The following is a 20,190-nucleotide window of genomic DNA, read 5'->3' as shown; positions in this document are numbered from 1 at the left end:
TGCAGGTAGTGCATCCATACTTGCTCTTCTTGACCTCTCAGCAGCTTTCAATACCATCAACCATGGTATCCTTTTGGGTCGACTTGGAGAGCTGGGAGCGGACAGCAAAGTTTTGTGCTGGTTCTCTTCCTTCCTCCAAGGTTGATCGCAATCAGTGTCGATTGAGAGCAAGAGGTCTAGCCTGCAGCCCCTCCATTGTGGGTGCTGCAGCGTTCGGTACTTTCCTCACTCCTTTTTAACATCTACATGAAACCACTGGGTGAGATCATGCACCACCGTGGGATGAGGTATCATCAATATGCAAATGATACCCAGCTGTACAACTCGATCTTGGGTGACCTGAATTATGCTATGACCACCCTGTCATGGTGCCTGGAGGCTGTGGGAGTCTGGATGAGCTACAATAAGCTTCAGCTGAACCCTGGTAAGACAGAGTGGCTGTGGACTGGAGGCGCCTCTGCATCCAAGGACTTACCATGTTTGGTATTTGACTGGGTTGCACTGCCCCAGACAGACCTGGTGTGTAATCTGGGGGTCCTCCTGAACTCACGACTCCTGCTCAAAGAGCAGGTGGCAATCGTGGCCAGGAGGGCCTTCACCCACCTTCCTGTGGTGCGCCAGTTATGCCCCTTCCTGGTGAGGAGGCTTTCAGGTCAGTCATTCATGCCCTGGTCTTCTCTCAGTTAGACTATTGCAATGTGCTTTACATGGGGCTATCCTTGAAGAGTATCCAGAAGCCACAGCTGGTTCAAAATGCAGCCACACAAACAATCTTGGGTGCCCCTGGGATGGCACATATAACACCTTTGCTGTGAGAGCTGCATTGGGTGCCAGTTTGCTTCCGGGTCCAATTCAAAATGTTGGTTATCACCTTTAAAGCCCTACATGGCATGGATCCAGGCTACTTGGGGGACTGTCTCACCCCCACTATATCAACCTGTCCAACCTTGTCAGGCAGAGAGGGCATGTTGCAGACCCCATCAGTGAGAGAACATCCCCTGGCAGGACCCAGGAAGAGAGCCTTCTCTGCCGTTGCTCCATCCTTTGGAATATTCTCCCCGCAGGGGTCTGGAGGCCCCTAACCTCCCAGAAAGAACTTAAGACCTGGCTCTGCCAGCTTGCAGGGAGTGATAAGAGTGTTAATCAATCCTGGAGGTGGCTGGCACCCTGATGTCACTCGTGAGTAATTCATGAATTCAATCATTCTTGTAATTTATTTATTAGTTTTGAGGTTGTTTTTATATTGTATTTTAATTGATTTTATCTCCTTTGAAAACTGCCCAGAGGTGCTTTTCAATGAGATGGCCAGTTACAAATTGGATGTATAGATAACTTTAAAAAAAAAATTGATATTGACAGAGATTGCAACTCAAACACAGCAAAGATAACCTTAATTTTCAAAGTTTTTGAGGCTAGATCATACTTCTCTCTCTGTATTCTCTTAAAATAAAACTTGTTTATCTATTGATCAGAATTCTGTATTACAACACATATATTTGAGAACAATAATAATGGCCAACAATTGTACAGAATTTTATGTGCTTAAGGATATATAACATTATTTCTAGCTCCTAGTTTTACAAATTCCAATAAATTCTGATAAGTATTAAATGCCTTAATGGCTATAGGGTAAATCAAAGAAAATAGAATAGTTTTAATCTATGTGGTCACTAGGCATCAACATGGACTTGATGGCACCTAATCTAGCAATCAATCAATCAATCAATCAATCAATGTTTCTTTCCCCTATTCAGACTTTAAAGAAAGATAACACACAATGTAAAAAATTGTTATGATTCAACTTTCATTCTTGGAGCTTGGCATTTTTCAGCTGAATAGAGATGTGAGAAGGAAATCAAACTCTTCTTTCATGAAAGCAGGAACCACCTTCCCACTTGGCTCACCCTGCCATTCAAACTTTCCACAGCAATCAAGATAATAAAAGATCCCCCTAATCAAAGAGCAAAAGATCTGGCAGGAAGAGCTCACATTCTTTGAACTTAGCTGAAACCTTAGTCAAATAACAAAAGATCTCTTCCCCGAAGAGATCTGCCTGCCAATCAGGCATTGCCAGAGAGGCAAATACCTCAGTTCAACACCAGTGAGGCAGTGCTAGTCAGGCAAACACAGGGCGCCTGATTAGAGGAAACCAGCTTAGCGGGGTGCCTGATCTCAGAGAGCCCCCTCCTGGAACCCCGGCAAATTATACCTCCTAAGAACTTCTAGAGGGCAAGGCCTCTCTTCCTGCGCTTTTTCAAGAAACAAAAGCAAGGTTTCCCTGTATAAAGGGCTCTTCCTCGTGGCCATCTCTGAGATCTGATTCTGTGTGCTGTGCTCTTGGAAATAAACTTTTACTTCTGTTTCAAGCAACTGCCTGTACATTTAATTCCCATCTTGGAAACAAACTCGGTAAGGTTTCCTTCCAACAGAGAGAAAAGTCGGTTCAGATGATAGTTCGTGAAAGAAACATCTTCAGACTTTCAGTTGAAATATATTTAACTCCAACTCTTCTTAACCATATTCTGAATGGAAATTAAAATAGATAAATCAAACAAGCAGGCATGAAGAACCAGCATCTACACTGGAGGCTCTAGCCGTGTGGTCCTTGTCATTCCACTCTCCATTCCGTATAATCCATTTTTCATTCAACCTATAATGGAAAAAAAATCTTATTTTAACTTCTCAATGAAAGGTAAGTCCCCAGTACTGTCTGTATCAGGGCTGTGCAGAGACCCACCTGATAATCTCTGAAGGCAGACTCAGACCTCCAAATGGAATCTGATCCACCCCAGAAAATTCCAGGGTTTATTTGATCTCACTCTTTCCAGTATGTTTTGTCTGATTCAGAAAACCTGATTTCCATTCTCTCTGGGAGGATTTGCTTTCCCTAGAAAATCTATCCATTTTAGGACAGGAATTCTTTCTTTAAATTCTTGGTGTTCCAAAGTTTCTCAAATTGGTCTACATCATTTTTTTCCCCGGATCAGGTAAATAGTTTTCCCATATTTTCATTTCATCCCTAAACCTGAACAATGCCCCTCCCACTCCTTAATTGATCCAGCCCGGTTCTCCCTGCCCAATCAGGAGCCAAGAATTCTCTTCGGTGAGTTCACCACCTGTCCAAGATGTGACTGGCGGCCAATAATGGACTGATTGCAAGGGCTGTACTGAGTGGGGCAGCCATTGGGGGATGGATCAAAAGGATCATTTTGACTCAAGAGAAAAGTTTACTTTGGAAAGACTTCAAGGAATAGTTTGGTTTAAGGCTGTGTAATAAAGTTTTAGGACAAATCAGGAAGGTGAAAAAATATGAAAGAAAATATTAACTTAAGGGTGATCTCTATACCAACCATCAAATTTGAAAAAAAGAAGAAATGGAATGGTGACACAATAAATGTGTTATTATTTTGTTATAGGCAAAATCTACCTTACAGAACGCTGGAAGTTTTTTAATCTGAAATGTCATCTGTTTACCTGAATTGAATTTTATATTTTAGACTTATAATTATTGATTGGTTACTGTGTATCTTCAATCCTAAAAGTGGGATTAATTTGCCATTATGAAACAACAAAGCATATTCTATTGTATAGTATTTGGAAGATCTAGTGACCCCTCTTTTAACTGAGAATGCGCAAATAACATTCCTGTACATGCATTCACTCGCATAGTGCTCTGGATCAGGCTGAGCTACTTAGAAGGTTTTGGTTTTAGACAGGATCAAGGAGAGATCCTCACTTTGTTTTGGACCAATTAAAATCTCTCCCACATTTCCACAATCTGCTCAGAATTTGGGCTTTGTAATGGGCTGGAGCAAAGTCCAAGTCTGAATATTAGAAGACTGAGTTCCACAATCAGGGAAGTTCTGGCGGTAGGATGAACGGAATATGCCAGGCATAAGTGATTTGTCTATCCTATCTGTGATATTCGATAATGGTGATAATTTACTGAATGGATTTAAACTTATAAGTTATCACAGTGCTATACATCTCATAACTCATTTGCTATACAGGTGAAACTTGAAAAATTAGAATATCATGCAAATGTTCATTTATGTCAGTAAGGCAACTCAAAAGGTGAAACCAATATATGAGATAGACGCATTACATGCAAAGCGAGACATGTCAAGCCTTACTTTGGTATAATTGTGATGATTATGGCGTACAGCTTATGAAAACCCCAAATTCACAACCTCAGAAAATTAGAATAGTGTGAAAAGGTTCAATATTCTAGGCTCAAAGTCTCCCACTCTAATCAGCTAATGAATCCATAACACCTGCAAAGGGTTCCTGAGCCTTTAAATGGTCTCTCAGGCTGGTTCAGTAGGAATCACAAGCATGGGAAAGACTGCTGACCTGACAGTTGTGCAGAAAACCATCATTGACACCCTCTATAAGGAGGGAAAGCCCCAAAAGGTAATTGCAAAAGAAGTTGGATGTTCCCAAAGTGCTGTATCAAAGCACATCAACAGAAGGTTATGTGGAAGGGAAAAGTGTGGTAGAAAAAGGTGCACAAGCAGCAGGGATGACCGCAGCCTGGAGAGGATTGTCAGGAAAAGGCCATTCAAAAGTGTTGGGGACTTTCACAAGGAGTGGACTGAGGCTGGAGTTAGTGCATCAAGAGCCACCACAACAGACGGATCCCAGACATGGGCTTCGAATGTCGTATTCCTCTTGTCAAGCCGCTCCTGAACAACAAACAACGTCAGAAGCGTCTTACCTGGGCTACAGAAAAAAAGAACTGGTCTGTTGCCCAGTGGTCCAAAGTCCTCTTTTCTGATGAGAGCAACTTTTGCATCTCATTTGGGAACCAAGGACCCAGAGTCTGGAGGAAGAATGGAGAGGCACACAATGCACAATGCTTGAAGTCCAGTGTGAAGTTTCCACAGTCTGTGTTGATTTGGGGAGCCATGTCATCTGCTGGTGTTGGTCCACTGTGCTTCATTAAGTCCAGGGTCAACGCAGCCGTCTACCAGGAGATTTTGGAGCACTTCATGCTTCCTTCCGCAGACGAGCTTTATGGGGATGCTGACTTCATTTTCCAGCAGGACTTGGCACCTGCCCACACTGCCAAAAGTACCAAAACCTGGTTCAGTGACCATGGGATTACTGTACTTGATTGGTCAGCAAACTCGCCTGACCTGAACCCCATAGAGAATCTATGGGGCATTGCCAAGAGAAAGATGAGGGACGAGACTGAACAATGCAGTGGAGCTGAAGGCCGCTATTAAAGCATCCTGGTCTTCCATAACACCTCAGCAGTGCCACAGGCTGATAGCATCCATGCCACGCCGCATTGCGGCAGTCATTGCTGCAAAAGGGGCCCAAACCAAGTACTGAGTACATATGCATGCTTATACTTTGCAGAGGTCTGATATTGTTCTATTTCCAATCCTTGTGTTATTGATGTCATGTAATATTCTAATTTTCTGAGATTGTGAATTTGGGGTTTTCATAAGCTGTACGCCATAATCATCACAATTATACCAAAGTAAGGCTTGACATATCTCGCTTTGCATGTAATTCGTCTATCTCATATATTGGTTTCACCTTTTGAGTTGCCTTACTGACATAAATGAACATTTGCACGATATTCTAATTTTTCAAGTTTCACCTGTACACTGCCCAGAGTCGGTTTGTGTGAGATGGGTGGCTATATAAATGTGACTGACAAACAAACAAATAAGCAGCCATTGATTTCAGTGGATCTTGTCTAAATATGACTAAGTCTGGATCCTTTCCTGCATATATATATACTTACCGTAAGAAACATGTAGGTTGTTGTGAATGCTTTGTAAACCATTAGGAAGAAACTGTTCAGATCTCATGCAAGCATCAGCACATTTCCCTACTATTTTAAAGTCAAACTTTGTTTTTAATAGCAGAATGCTGTTGTGCTCATTCAAAAACCTACCTATATATCTATCTTGAAAAGAAGAGTTGTGAAAAATAAGCTTAATCAGATGCGTCCTTTGGACTGTAAGAAAACTAATTTCAACAAACCCAGTAAATTCAACCACTAAACATTTAAAAGAACAAATTCAGAGAGTTGGGAGATCCTGAACACTGTAGTAGCAGAACTGAGCCAGTGGGATAAAAGGTTGGGGACTGAAACCTCCTCCCCACAAAGTCTCCTGGGTCTACATACCATCTTGGGTAAGAATCTGACAGAAATGAAATTAAGTCTATGGCGCCACCTCCTGGCTTTATAGGATACGACATGTGATTAGAGAAAGAAATCCATTCCCCCCTTCAGGAACTGAAGACAAAATTGCTATACTGTATATCGCAACTGGAACTGTCTTTCCCTGGATATGTTTCCAGAACAGAAACACTCAGGAGAAAGTAACACACATCCAACTGAAAAACAGACACTGCCCACGCACCTTAGATTCTTTAGTTTACACTCTGGATCTTTCAGCCCCTCAAACAACATTTCCACAGCTTTCTCATCTGAGTTGTAGAAGGACAATATTAACTCTGTCAATTTCTGATTTTTGCTTAGTACTTCTGCAAAATGCCTCCTGCAGGATTCAGTCCAGAATGTTCCATTAAGCCTGTAGTGAAGAGTGCAAAAAATTACAGTTATTTCCCGAAAAAGAAACATGGACTGTATTCTTGTAGGAATGGAAGAGAATATAGCTATATATTGCAAATGGAACTGTCTTTCCATGGATATGTTTCCAGAACAGAAACACTCAAGAGAAAGTAACACACACCTAACTGAAAAACAAACACTGCTCACTCACCATAGTTTCTCTACTGTACAGTCTGGATGTTTCAGCCCCTCACACAGCATTTCCATTGCTCCGTCATCGGTGTTGCAGAGGGACAATTTTAACTCTGCCAGTCTCTGATTTTTCCTCAGTACTTCTGCAAAATGCCTGCTGCAGGATTTGGTCAGAAATGTTCCATAAAGCCTGTAGGGAAGAGTGCGAAAAATTACAATTATTTCTTGAAAAACAAGCATGGACTATATTCTTGTAGGAATTGAAGAGAATATGGCTATATATTGCACCTGGAACTGTCTTTCCATGGATGTGTTTCCAGAACAGAAACACACACCTAACTGAAAAACAAACACTGCTCACTCACCATAGTTTCTGTACATTACAGTCTGGATGTTTCAGCCCCTCACACAGTATTTCCACAGCTTGCTCATCTGATTTGTTGAGGTACAATTTTAACTGTCCCAGTCTCCAATTTTGGCTGAGTACTTCTGCAAGATGCCTGCCATGGGATTCAGGCCAGAATATTCCATCAAGGCTGTAGAGGAGAGTGCAAAGGAAATTACAATTATTTCTTGAAAAACAAGCATGGAGTGTATTCTTGTGGGAACAGAGGAGAATGTCTAGATATCGCAAATGGAACTGTGTTTCCATGGATATGTTTCCAGAACAGAAACACTCAAGGGAAAGTAACACACATGTAACTGAAAAACAAACACGGCTCACTCACGTCAGTTTCTGTACTGTACAGTCTGGATATTTCAGGCCCTGACACAGCATTTCCATTGCTCTGCCATCGGTTTTGCAGAGGGACAATTTTAACTCTCTCAATCTGTAATTTTTCATAAATACTTCTGCAAAATGCCTGCCGCAGGATTCAGTCAGGAAGGTTCGATCAAGGCTGTAGAGGAGAGTGCAAAAAATTACAATTATTTCTTGAAAAACAAGCATGGACTGTATTCTTGTAGGAACTGAAGACAATATGGCTATATATCGCACCTGGACCTTTCTTTCCATGGATCTATTTCCAGAACAGAAACACTCAAGAGAAATTAACACACATCAAACTGAAAAGCAAACACTGCTCACTCACCACAGTTTCTCAACTTTACAATGTGGATGTTTCAGCCCCTCACACAGCATTTCCACTACTCTGCCCTCTTTATCGTAGAAGGAAATTTTTAATTCTTTCAGTCTCTGAGTTTTGCTGAGTACTTCGGCAAAAAGCCTGCCACAAGATTCGGTCAGGGGTATTGTAAGGAGCCTGTAGGGAAGAGTGCAAAAAATTACAATTATTTCTTGAAAAACAAGCATGGACTGTATTTTTGTAGAAACTGAAGAGAATATGGCTGTATATCGCACCTGGACCTGTCTTTCCATGGATCTATTTCCAGAACAGAAACACTCAAGAGAAATTAACACACATCAAACTGAGAAGCAAACACTGCTCACTCACCAGAGTTTCTCAACTTTACAATCTGGATGTTTCAGCCTCTCACCCACCATTTCCACTGCTCTGCCCTCTGTATTGTAGAGGGAAATTTTTAATTCTTTCAGTCTCTGATTTCTGCTGAGTACTTTGGCAAAAAGCCTGCCCCAGGATTCGGTCAGGGGTTGTGATGGACTGGAATGGTGGGAGGGGATTAAAGAATGTGGTCTCATCTCCAGAGGAGCGAGGAAGAGATAAGCGGAGGAGACTGGCAGCTCCCTAAGAAAATCCATCGGTGTGAACTGGCTGAGCCTGGGAACTGGTTTCAGTCTGGGAATTTGATGTGATGGACTGGAATGGTGGGAGGGGAGTAAAGAATGTGGTCTCATCTCCAGAGGAGCGAGGAAGAGATAAGCGGTGGAGACTGGCACCTCCCTAAGAAAATCCATCAGTGTGAACTGGCTGAGCCAGTTCTGGGCAGACTGAAACCAGTTCCCAGGCTCAGCCAGTTCACATCGATGGATTTTCTTAGGGAGGTGCCAGTCTCTTCCGCTTATCTCTTCCTTGCTCCTCTGGAGATGAGACCACATTCTTTACTCCCCTCCCACCATTCCAGTCCATCACAGGGGTATTGAATGAAGCCTGCAGGGAAGAGTGCAAAAAAGTACAATTTTTTCTTGAAAAACAAGCATGGACTGTATTTTTGTAGAAACTGAAGAGAATATGGCTATATATCGCACCTGGACCTGTCTTTCCATGGATCTATTTCCAGAACCCCTTCATGGATCACTCCCTTGTCGTGGTGAAGGGGCTTGCGTAACTCAGTGAAGCCATGAGCTATACCGTGCAGGGCCACCCAAGACGGATAGGTCATGACAGAGAGTTCTGACAAAATGTGGTCCACTGGAGAAGAAAATGGCAACCCACTCCAGTATCCTTGCCAAGAAAACCCCATGGACAATGTTAAAAGGCTAAAAGATATGACGCCGGAAGATGAGCCCCTCAGGTTGGAAGGTGTCCAATATGCTACTAGGGAAGAGCGGAGGGCAATTCCAAGTAGCTCCAGAAAGAGTAAAGCGGCTGGGCCAAAGCCAAAAGGATGTTCAGCTGTGGATGTATCTGGAAGCGAAAAGAAGGTCGGATGCTGTAAAGAACAATATTGTATAGGTACCTGGAATGTAAGATCTATGAACCAAGGCAAGCTGGATGTGGTCAAACATGAGATGACAAGATTGAACATTGACATCTTGGGAATCAGCAAATTGAAATGGACGGGAATGGGTGTACAACCTCAAAAACGACAGAATGATCTCAGTGCGTATCCAAGGCAAACCATTCAACATCACAGTAATCCAGGTCTATGCCCCAACCACTGATGCCGAAGAAGCTGAAGTTGACCGCTTCTATGAAGACCTACAACACCTTCTAGAACTAGCACCAAAAAAAGATGTCCTTTTCATCATAGGGGATTGGAATGCTAAAGTAGGAAGTCAAGGAGTAATCGGAATAACAGGCAAGTTTGGCCTTGGAGTACAAAATGAAGCAGGGCAAAGGCTAATAGAGTTCTGTCAAGAGAACAAGTTAGTCATAGCAAACACTCTTTTCCAACAACACAAGAGACGACTCTACACATGGACATCACCAGATGGTCAATACTGAAACCAGATTGATTATATACTTTCCAACCAAAGATGGAGAAGCTCTATACAGACAGCAAAAACAAGACCAGGAGCTGACTGTGGCTCAGATCATGAGCTTCTCACTGCAAAATTTAGGCTTAAATTGAAGAATGTAGGGAAAACCACTAGACCACTCAGGTAAGATCATATTCCTTGTGAGTACACCGTGAAGGTGATGAACAGATTTAGGGGATTAGATATGGTAAACAGAGTGCCTGAAGAACTATGGACGGAGGTCCGTAACATTGTACAGGAGGCAGCAACTAAAATCATCCCAAAGAAAAAGAAATGCAAGAAAGCAAAATGGCTGTCTGATGAGGCTTTACAAATAGCTGTGGAAAGAAGGAATGCGAAAAGCAAGGGTGAAAGGGAAAGATATAAACAGCTGAATGCAGATTTCCAGAGAATAGCAAGGAGAGATAAGAAGGCCTTCTTAAATGAACAATGCAAAGAAATCGAGGAAAACAATAGAATGGGGAAGACTAGAGATCTCTTCAAGAAAATTGGAGATATGAAAGGAACGTTTAGTGCAAAGATGGGCATGATAAAGGACAAAAAAGGCAGGGACCTAACAGAAGCAGAAGAGATTAAGAAGAGGTGGCAAGAATACACAGAAGAACTATACAAGAAAGATCTTAATGTCCCTGATGTCCATGCTGGTGTGGTCACTGACCTTGAGCCAGACATCCTAGAGAGTGAAGTCAAGTGGGCCTTAGGAAGCATTGCTAACAACAAAGCTAGTGGAGATGACAGTATTCCAGCTGAGTTATTTAAAATACTAAAAGATGATGCCGTTAAAGTGCTGCACTCAATATGCCAGCAAGTTTGGAAAACGCAACAGTGGCCATGGGATTGGAAAAGGTCAGTTTACGTTCCAATTCCAAAGAAGGGCAATGCCAAAGAATGCTCAAACTATCGCACAATTGCACTCATTTCACATGCTAGCAAGGTTATGCTCAAAATCCTACAAGCTAGGCTTCAGCAGTACGTGAACCGAAAACTACCGGATGTACAAGCTGGGTTTCGAAGAGGCAGAGGAACTAGAGATCAAATTGCCAATATTCGCTGGATCATGGAGAAAGCATGAGAGTTCCAGAAAAACATCTACTTCTGCTTCATTGAGTATGCAAAAGCCTTTGATTGTGTGGATCACAACAAACTGGCAAATTCTTAAAGAGATGGGAGTACCAGACCACCTTACCTGTCTCCTGAGAAATCTGTATGTGGGCCAAGAAGCAACAGTTAGAACTGGTCATGGAAGAACCGATTGGTTCAAAATAGGGAAAGGAGTACGACAAGGCTGTATACTGTCACCCTGCTTATTTAACCTATATGCAGAGTACATCATGAGAAATGCCAGGCTGGAAGAATCACAAGCCGGAATTAAGATTGCAGGGAGAAACATCAATAACCTCAGATATGCAGACGATACCACCCTAACGGCAGAAAGTGAAGAAGAACTAAAGAGCCTCTTGATGAGGGTGAAAGAGGAGAGTGCTTGAAACTCAACATTAAAAAAACTAAGATCATGGCATCTGGACCCATCAATTCCTGGCAAATAGAAGGGGTAGAAATGGAAGCAGTAATAGACTTCATTTATTTGGGCTCCAAGATCACCGCAGACGGAGACTGCAGCCATGAAATTAAAAGACGCTTGCTCCTTGGGAGGAAACTATGGGAAACCTAGATAGCATATTAAAAAGCAGAGACGTCACCTTGCCGACAAAGATCCGCATAGTCAAAGCTATGGTTTTTCCAGTAGTAATGTAGGGCTGTGAGAGCTGAACCATAAAGAAGGCTGAATGCCGAAGAATTGATGCCTTTGAACTGTGGTGCTGGAGAAGACTCTTAAGAGTCCCCTGGACTGCTAGAAGATCAAACCAGTCAGTCTTAAAGGAAATCAACCCTGATTGCTCATTGGAAGGATTGATAATGAAGCTCAAGCTCAGATACTTTAGTCACGTAATGCGGAGAGAGGAGTCTTTGGAAAAGACCCTGATGCTGGGAAAGATTGAAGGCAAAAGGAGAGGAGGACGGCAGAGGATGAGATGGTTAGATAGCATCACTGAAGCAATGAGCATGACACTGAGCAAACTCAGGGAGGCAGTGAAGGACAGGAAGGCCTGGCGCAATATGGTTCATGGGGTCACGAAGAATCGGACACGATTTAACGACTGAACAACAACAACAAAATTTCCAGTACAGAAGCACTCAAGAGAAATTAACACACATCAAACTGAAAAGCAAACACTGCTCGCTCACCACAGTTTCTCAACTTTACAATCTGGACGTTTCAGCCCCTCACACAGCATTTCCACTACTCTGTCCCCTGTATCGAAGAGGGAAATTTTTAATTCTTTCAGTCTCTGATTTCTGCTGAGTGTTTCTGCAAACGGCCTGCCACAAGATTCGGTCAGGATTCTTCCATCAAGCCTGTAGGGAAGAGTGCAAAAAATTACAATTATTTCTAGAAAAACAAGCATGGACTGTATTCTTGTAGGAACTGAAGAGAATATGGCTATATATCACACCTGGACCTGTCTTTCCATGGATCTATTTCCAGAACAGAAACACTCAACAGAAATTAACACACATCAAACTGAAAAGCAAACACTGCTCACTCACCCCAGTTTCTCAACTTTACAATCTGGATGTTTCAGCCCCTCACACAGCATTTCCACTACTCTGTCCCCTGTATCGAAGAGGGAAATTGTTAATTCTTTCAGTCTCTGATTTCTGCTGAGTGTTTCTGCAAACGGCCTGCCACAAGATTCGGTCAGGATTCTTCCATCAAGCCTGTAGGGAAGAGTGAAAAAAATTACAATTATTTCTAGAAAAACAAGCATGGACTGTATTCTTGTAGGAACTGAAGAGAATATGGCTATATATCACACCTGGATCTGTCTTTCCATGGATCTATTTCCAGAACAGAAACACTCAAGAGAAATTAACACACATCAAACTGAAAAGCAAACACTGCTCACTCACCCCAGTTTCTCAACTTTACAATCTGGATGTTTCAGCCCCTCACACAGCATTTCCACTGCTCTGCCCTCTGTATCATAGAGGGAAATTGTTAATTCTTTCAGTCTCTGATTTCTGCTGAGTGTTTCTGCAAACGGCCTGCCACAGGATTCGGTCAGGATTCTTCCATCAAGCCTGTAGGGAAGAGTGCAAAAAATTACAATTATTTCTAGAAAAACAAGCATGGACTGTATTCTTGTAAAAACTGAAGAGAATATGGCTATATATCACACCTGGACCTGTCTTTCCATGGATCTATTTCCAGAACAGAAACACTCAACAGAAATTAACACACATCAAACTGAAAAGCAAACACTGCTCACTCACCACAGTTTCTCAACTTTACAATGTGGATGTTTCAGCCCCTCACACAGAATTTCCACAGCTTTCTTATCTGAGTGGTTGAAGGACAACTTTAACTCTTTCAGTCTCTGATTTTTGCTGAGTGTTTCTGCAAAAAGCCTGCCACAGGATTTGGTCAGGAGTATTACATGAAGCCTGCAGGGAAGAGTGCAAAAAATTACAATTATTTCTTGAAAAACAAGCATGGACTATATTCTTCTGGGAATAGAGAATATGGCTGTATATCGCAAGTGGAACTGTCTTTCCATGGCTGTGTTTCCAGAACAGAAACACGCAATAGAAAGTAACACACATCTAACTGCAAAACAAGTACTGCTCACTCACGATAGTTTCTCTACTTTACAGTCTGGATGTTTGAGCCCATCACACAGTATTTTCACTGCTCTTTCATTTGTACTGTAGAAGGACAATTCTAAGTCTCTCAGTCTCTGATTTTTGCTGAGTATTTCTGCAACATGCCTGCTACTGGATTTACCATGGAATTCTCCACGAAGCCTGTGGGGAAGAGTGTGAAATATTACAATTATTTCTTGAAAAACAAGCATGGACTGTATTCATATTGGAACTGAAGAGAATATGGCTATATATTGCAAGTGGAACTGTCTTTCTATGGCTGTGTTTCCAGAAGAGAAACACGGAATAGAAAGTAACACACATCTAACTGAAAAACAAGCACTGCCCACTCACCTTAGTTCCTCTACTTTACAGTCTGGATGTTTTAGCCCCTCACACAGCAGTTCCACTGCTTTGTCATCTGTATCATCAAACGACAAATCTAACCGTCTCAAACTCTGGTTCTTCCTGAGGGCTTCCGCAAGATGCCAGCTGCAGGACTCTGCGAAGGAAGTGCTCCAAAAACTGTAGCAAATATTCAGAATTAAAATGATATCTTCTGGGTTTGCTCTGCATTTTCTTTATTTTTACAGGCTAGTTATTACAATTTTCAAAGAAGAATGGAAGGAAAAGTAATACTGATACAAAAGTATCATATATAAAAATAGATGTTACAGTTAATAATAATTTTAAAAATCCCGATAAAAGCAATTCATATGGGTAGATAACCAAGAAATCTAAACTATCATATGACTAATACATGTTAAACTACTACAAGACATTTCATACCCAATTTCTAGTGAAGAAACATGTCTCTATTGAACTGTAAAGATACTTGGTTAACACAAACGGAGTCAGCAAAATGGGAAGAGAAAAACTACAGATAATAAACAATACATTAAAGGAATCCTGTAAATCATATGTAGATTATATGTCAGAGAAAGAGACTGTGAAACCCAGATGTTGGACATGGCACCATTTCATATGTGTAGTTGTAATCTAAAAATGTTTCCAAATAGAATTGACTTCCAAATCCAATTTCCTTTAAGCTAATCTAGACATTGAAATATACTCCCACAATTTGTTTAGCCATTCTTCAACAGAAGGGTTTAAACATCTTTTCGAATAACGGGTATAAAATCCTTGCAGCAGTTAACATATTCAATCCTAGTTCAGTATAGTGACGTTTAATAAAAGTATCTCAGGATGAAATGGGGTTACGAGTTTCAAAATTTGTTCCTTTTTATAATGAATTATTTTCCAGTATTGCTGAGCTTTGCAACATTGCCACTACACATGTAAGAATGATAAAATCTTTTCATTACACTTCCAGGATTTCATAGAAAAGAAGTTATTCGTTTTCACAGTCATGACTAGGGTAATGTACTAGTGCTAAAACATCTTACAAAAATTCTCTCCAAGTACAATCTTCAAGGTAAATTTAATATTATTTTTCCACTGAAATTCCCACTCTTCTATCTCCATAACAATTCCTCTGTTTAATGATAAAATCTTGGACTTTTTCTGTTTCTGAATCATATTTCACTAATAAATTATAAATTGTTAACAAACATTCAATATTATAAGATGTAACATTTTCAAATTCAATCAAGTTACCTTATGTTCTTCCTTGTTTCCATCAGGAAAAAAAAAACATTAATACAGAAATATACGTGGTGACAATTTAACTGAAAGAGATGAAACCAGAAGAAACCATTCAGGTTTTCCCTGGGAAGTTTGGCAAGTTGTCTTCTTCAGGTGTTACCAGGTAACAACAAGACCACCTGCCAGGGACTCTTACAAAGTTGACATCCTTGACAATATAGACTCTCATTAGGAAGCCATTGCCCATTACGTTCAGAAAATGCTACAAATGCTCTAAAGCAGTCTATCTGGGATATTGATTTTTAAATTTAACTAAGTCTGGTTCTATACTTTTCAGCTCTGGGGATTTTTGTTTTTTTAAATCCTGCCTTTCATCCATTACTGTTTTGCAACTCTGTTGGACTTTCCTCTAGCCAGGTCTGATGCCTCGCTCTCTGCTGCTCTGTTGGGATGCTATAAAAACAACCCCAAAAGAGCCACAGATGCCCTTGTGGGGATGGCTCCGTAGTTTCTGAGTCACATGCTTCGTTTCTGCTCTCTTTACATCCTTCCAATCCTGATGAAACACCCAGGTTGAGAACATGACTTCTGTCTGCCAGTCTTTCCATCCATCCATGTTCAGATATCCAGAGTTGCTCAATTTTGTGCCCTTAACTGTACACGTATATGTCCATCTTTTGTTGTGACTGAAGAATTGTATTAATTTAAGCCTTCTGCTTTTTACCTGATTATATGTTATTATATCTTTTATTTGCATCTTTTATATTTATAGTATATAAGTACCTGCTTAGTTTGTATTTGACTTCTGGCCTTATGGCAGTAATAGTAAAGAATTGATCTGAATTTGCTGGGAATAGAAACTGTTTAATATTAGGTTTCAATCAATCAATCAATCAATCAATCAATATTTATTATGGTCATAGACCAGAATTACAAATAAAATGCATTAAAAATGAAATAAAACAAAATATGATAATATATTACAGTTAAAGGTGTGATCATCAGTGGGCAATCAAAGTCTGCCTTATTTTACAGACAGTATAACAAAATTAGCTATGGTCAAAGAAACTGAATCATACTGATCAGATGGCAACAACTGTTCATAAAAAAAAATCAGAATTTCCTGGGTATTTTACCAAATAGGGAGTTATAAAATGGGTCCATGAGTTCTTATAGAAGGTACAGTATAGCAGGACATGAGCTACAGTTTTAATAGCCCCTTGTCCACAAAGGCACAAACTGAGCTCATATGAAAATTCTTTGTATCAGCCCACCAAAAATGCTGTAGGAAGAGCATTGCAATGTGCTAGAGTTAGTGCCCTTCAGAATTATATCATGTATCTCACTGATTTATAAAAAAGGGCTTGACTGCTCAGAAAAATGTTGTTAGGTAGAGCAGACTGGTCCTATTGGACTTCCAGGTCTTTGATACATTGTTCAAATGCACTAATGCACTAAATGCATTAAATGCACTTCTAGTGCACTAAATGCACTAGAAGCCTAGGTGTTGAAGTTTTTGTAAAATAGTCCTGGCCATACTGATTTATACTGTAGTTTCCTCAATAAGGAAAGAACTCAAACCTGTGGGAAAAAACAGTAATTTCAGCCAACGTGCTATAACACAAGTCCATGCACCTGTTTCGACTTTAGGCAACTCTGCCTCCCTCCTTAATACAACATCTGAAACGGAGGGAGCTACCTGGAATACAGCCCTTAGGAATTTGGACTGAACCCTTTCAGTGGAGTGAAGGAGGGGTAAGGTCTTAGCTGGGCACCGAAGAGTAGTTGATCACAAGCCTTAGCTGAATATAGCTTCAGTGCTGCTGAGATATGCTGTGCTCCTCTGGTAAAATGAAGGGATTGAACTGTTGCCACTGTTTTTTGAGCATTTTTTATCACATAGTTTTGGTGTACATTGCGTTTAGTGGAGCTACGGAAAGCCATGCCCAAATATTTAAAGGATTTTACTTGTTCAATATTCTGGTCATTTATCCCCCAGGCATGCAGTTTAGGTCTCTTAGAAAAGATCAAGATTTAGTTTTGCTACAGTTGATTTCAAGGGCTTCCTCAGAGCAGTAACTGGCCAGAGCATTCAGGGCTTTTTAAAGTCCAGTTAGCATTTGTGAAAGAAGTACTATGTCTTCTGCATACAACAAAGTTGCAATATGTCTGTTTGCTAGTTTTGGAGGGTGATGTTCTAATTGATTTATTTTGGTCTCAAGTGGATTTCTACAGAGATTAAACAGCAGAGGAGCTAAAATACATCCCTGCCTCACTGGTCTGTGAGTTGGAATCTCATTATTGTGGTGGCCTTGCATACGGCATCGAACGTTGATTCTAGAGTTCTTATAGAGATTGTGCATAAGCAATAGTAACCGTCTATCGTGTCAGATTCAGCCGGCACAGCACGGCTAGGGACTTGCCCAGCCGTGCCTACTGTAGTCAGTTTCACTGCCCAAGCGCCAGCAAAGGAAAAGGGGAAGTGAGAAACCGCGAACTGATTAATGGGCCAGCTGGGGCCGCTTAACTAAACCGCAAGCAGATACTTTGTGTCAATGCCAATTTGCCTCGAGCGCTGCAGACAAAGGAGAGAGCAGCGGCTCAGGACAAAGCAATCAGCACGTGATTGAGAACTCCCGGCTTTGCGCGCACCAGAAAGACCCAACGAAGACAACGACCACACCATCGGAAAAAAGCAATCAAGAAACAAAAGAACTGGGCTGAATCTGCCATTTGAGTAAAGGGGGGGATTACTGCGGGTAATCTGTAACCAAGCAACGGGGGCTAAGCACGGGAACGGGGTGACTATAAATTGTGCTATAAGATGTGCCAAGCCAATCCTGGCTTTGTCTGTACTTACTCACATTATGCTTGAGTAAACTTCTTTGCTGAACACATGTGTCACGAGAGTTTCTCTGAGTCGAACGGGGTAAACCTTACATATTGATGGTGATATGCAAGAACCTGGTCCAAAGCCTTGCTCTGGGAACTAGATCAAATGGAGACCTAAAATCAATGAATGCGGTATATAGTGTTGATTCTGTTTTAGATGTTTGTTTTTCGGCCAGATGTTGAAGTATGAGGCCATGTCCGTAAATAGAATGTCCAGACCTGAAGCCCGCTTGCTCATCTGCCAATATATGCAGTAAATCAATCCAATCAACTAATGTGTTGCATAAGTGTCTGGCACAGAGCTTCCTCATTACACTTAACAGGCTAATAGGCCTATAATTAGCAGCCAGGTCTCAGGAGCCCTTTTGTAGATGGGCACGATAATGGCTATACCCCAGTCCTCTGGTATTTGTACAGTGCAATCGATATAAGTAAACAGGGAAGCAAGAACAGGGGTCCACCATTCCAAATTATTGCATAGTATTTTGGGCGTAATCAAGTCATTGCCTGGAGCTTTACCAGGCTTTAGCTGATTTATGAGCACCTTTATTTCAGCACTTGTGGCTGGAGCCCAGTTAGGGAACAGGTTACCATAAATATGTAAGTCAAATTTAGGAGCTTCTTCTTGTGAATATAATGCTCTAAAGTGGTCCTCCCACACAAATGCAGGTGAAAGGTGAGGAAGTGAAAGGGGCTTGTCAATTGGATGGAAAGCTATCAGGTCCCGGAATAGAGTGGAGTTTCTGGCTTGAGATGCTGTGATTGCTGCCAGGAAGCCCTAGTGAATTCTCTTTCCTGGTTTTGTAAAAGACGTTTGTACTGTTTCTTCAGGAGGATAAAATGTTGGACAGAGTGCTCAGCTGAGTTGTCTTTGTATAACTTAAATTCCCTGATCGGTTTACTCTTGGCCTCAAAACATTCTGTATCAAACCAGGGCTGAGAGGGAGAAGTCCTGCCCCTTGTTTGTTCCTCTTCCTTGATATCTGGGCGGACAGCACTGCTGGAGTAATGGAATCAGTTGGGTGAATTCCCAGACCTTTCTCCAGCTGTAGTAGTGGAATGGAGTTACTGTGCTGCTCCAGATAGAAAATAAAGGAACGCTATGAGGGTATCCTGGCAACGCTTGATAGCAGCTCCCGTGCAAAACACCCTGCCATCTTCTGGAGGTTGGTAGCCCCATCTTTTTCTAACAGTATTTAGAGCTCTTTGCCACAGATAACAGCCAGTATATGGGAATACCATTTTGTCACTTTATATGGTCAAGTGGAGAATTTCCAAGCAGATTTGGAGTTGGATGTGGCCTCCCTTCCCTATTGGCCCCCGGTCTCATGCGCAGAGATCAGAAATATAATTAAACAGTTCAAACCAGGGAAAGACCCCGGTTCTGATTTTCTTACAGATGAAGTAATAAAAAATAATTTGGAATGGTGGATCCAAGTGCTAGCTTCACTTTCCACAGCCATAGATCATTCAGCCATGATACCAAAGGACTGGGGCTTGGCTATTATAATACCCATATATAAGAAGGGCATGATCGCTGATCCAGCTAAGCATTGCCCAATCAGTTTGTTAAGTCAGATCAGCAAAATGTATGCTACACATCTACAGAAGACACTAATCCATTGGCTTGAATCTGAAAACATTCTGATGGATGAACAGGCTGGATTTAGAGCAGGTCGATCAAGGTTAGACCATGCTTTGGTGCTGCAACTTCTAATAAAAAGGCATACCCACAAATCAGAACAATTGCTTTATGCAGCATTTATTGACCTTAGGTCAGCTTTCAACACACTATCTAGAACTAAACTGTGGCATACATTAAAAAATACCACAATTGACAAACGTCTACTCCTGCTGCTCATTAAAATACACAAGAACACAAGACTGAAGGTCAGGTGTAATCCAGGGCATGTCACAAAGGAAATACCTGTATAAGGAGGGGAGTCAGACAGGGATGTGTATTGGCTCCAGTTTTACTCAACTACTATATAAACTCATTGGCCCCTCATCGAAGTAGCTCTACTTTTCATCCTCCTAAATTAGCCCAAAGGCATGTCAATTTATTACCGTATGCAGATGATGCAAAATGAAGCAGTTGGAACAAAGGTGGGCAGCTGATTGAACAGGTTATTTAGATATC

At 41.3% G+C, this 20,190-nt stretch overlaps 1 protein-coding gene and 1 long non-coding RNA gene across 5 annotated transcripts in view; one reads left to right on the top strand and one right to left on the bottom strand.

Moving 5' to 3' along the window:
* Window positions 1-1,183: 1,183 nt before the first annotated feature.
* The window catches only part of LOC103063075 (NACHT, LRR and PYD domains-containing protein 12-like), a 56,160-nt gene continuing 37,153 nt past the window's right edge, over window positions 1,184-20,190 (bottom strand). The window contains exons 6-18 of one of the 3 annotated variants that reach the window (XM_088146162.1): window positions 13,908-14,078; window positions 13,545-13,715; window positions 13,185-13,355; window positions 12,822-12,992; window positions 12,459-12,629; window positions 12,096-12,266; window positions 7,819-7,989; window positions 7,456-7,626; window positions 7,093-7,263; window positions 6,747-6,917; window positions 6,384-6,554; window positions 4,718-5,064; window positions 1,184-2,650 (exon numbers count right to left, since the gene is read on the bottom strand). In XM_088146162.1, the coding sequence (XP_088002288.1) occupies window positions 4,911-5,064; window positions 6,384-6,554; window positions 6,747-6,917; window positions 7,093-7,263; window positions 7,456-7,626; window positions 7,819-7,989; window positions 12,096-12,266; window positions 12,459-12,629; window positions 12,822-12,992; window positions 13,185-13,355; window positions 13,545-13,715; window positions 13,908-14,078 (2,035 nt within the window). In that variant the 3' untranslated portion in view covers window positions 1,184-2,650; window positions 4,718-4,910. The remainder of the gene's footprint in view (window positions 2,651-4,717; window positions 5,065-6,383; window positions 6,555-6,746; window positions 6,918-7,092; window positions 7,264-7,455; window positions 7,627-7,818; window positions 7,990-12,095; window positions 12,267-12,458; window positions 12,630-12,821; window positions 12,993-13,184; window positions 13,356-13,544; window positions 13,716-13,907; window positions 14,079-20,190) is intronic. The other 2 variants (XM_088146164.1, XM_088146163.1) reach the window with 2 other exon arrangements.
* On the top strand, window positions 5,239-17,607 carry LOC148215002 (uncharacterized). Of its 2 annotated transcripts, none has more exons than XR_015797135.1 (3): window positions 5,239-5,366; window positions 15,197-15,321; window positions 17,381-17,607. It is a non-coding gene; the product is annotated as an uncharacterized LOC148215002 (long non-coding RNA). The 2 variants fall into 2 exon arrangements; XR_015797134.1 differs by lacking the exon at window positions 5,239-5,366 and adding an exon at window positions 14,886-14,988.

The sequence above is a fragment of the Python bivittatus genome, unplaced genomic scaffold (genome assembly GCF_059951505.1).
Source record: "Python bivittatus isolate LINGU-HERP-01145 unplaced genomic scaffold, Pbiv_v1 ctg000480_np1212, whole genome shotgun sequence".
NCBI classification, from domain to species: Eukaryota; Metazoa; Chordata; class Lepidosauria; order Squamata; family Pythonidae; genus Python; species Python bivittatus.
The sequence above is the reverse complement of the archived record's forward strand: the minus strand, read 5'-3'. Positions and strand labels throughout refer to the sequence as shown.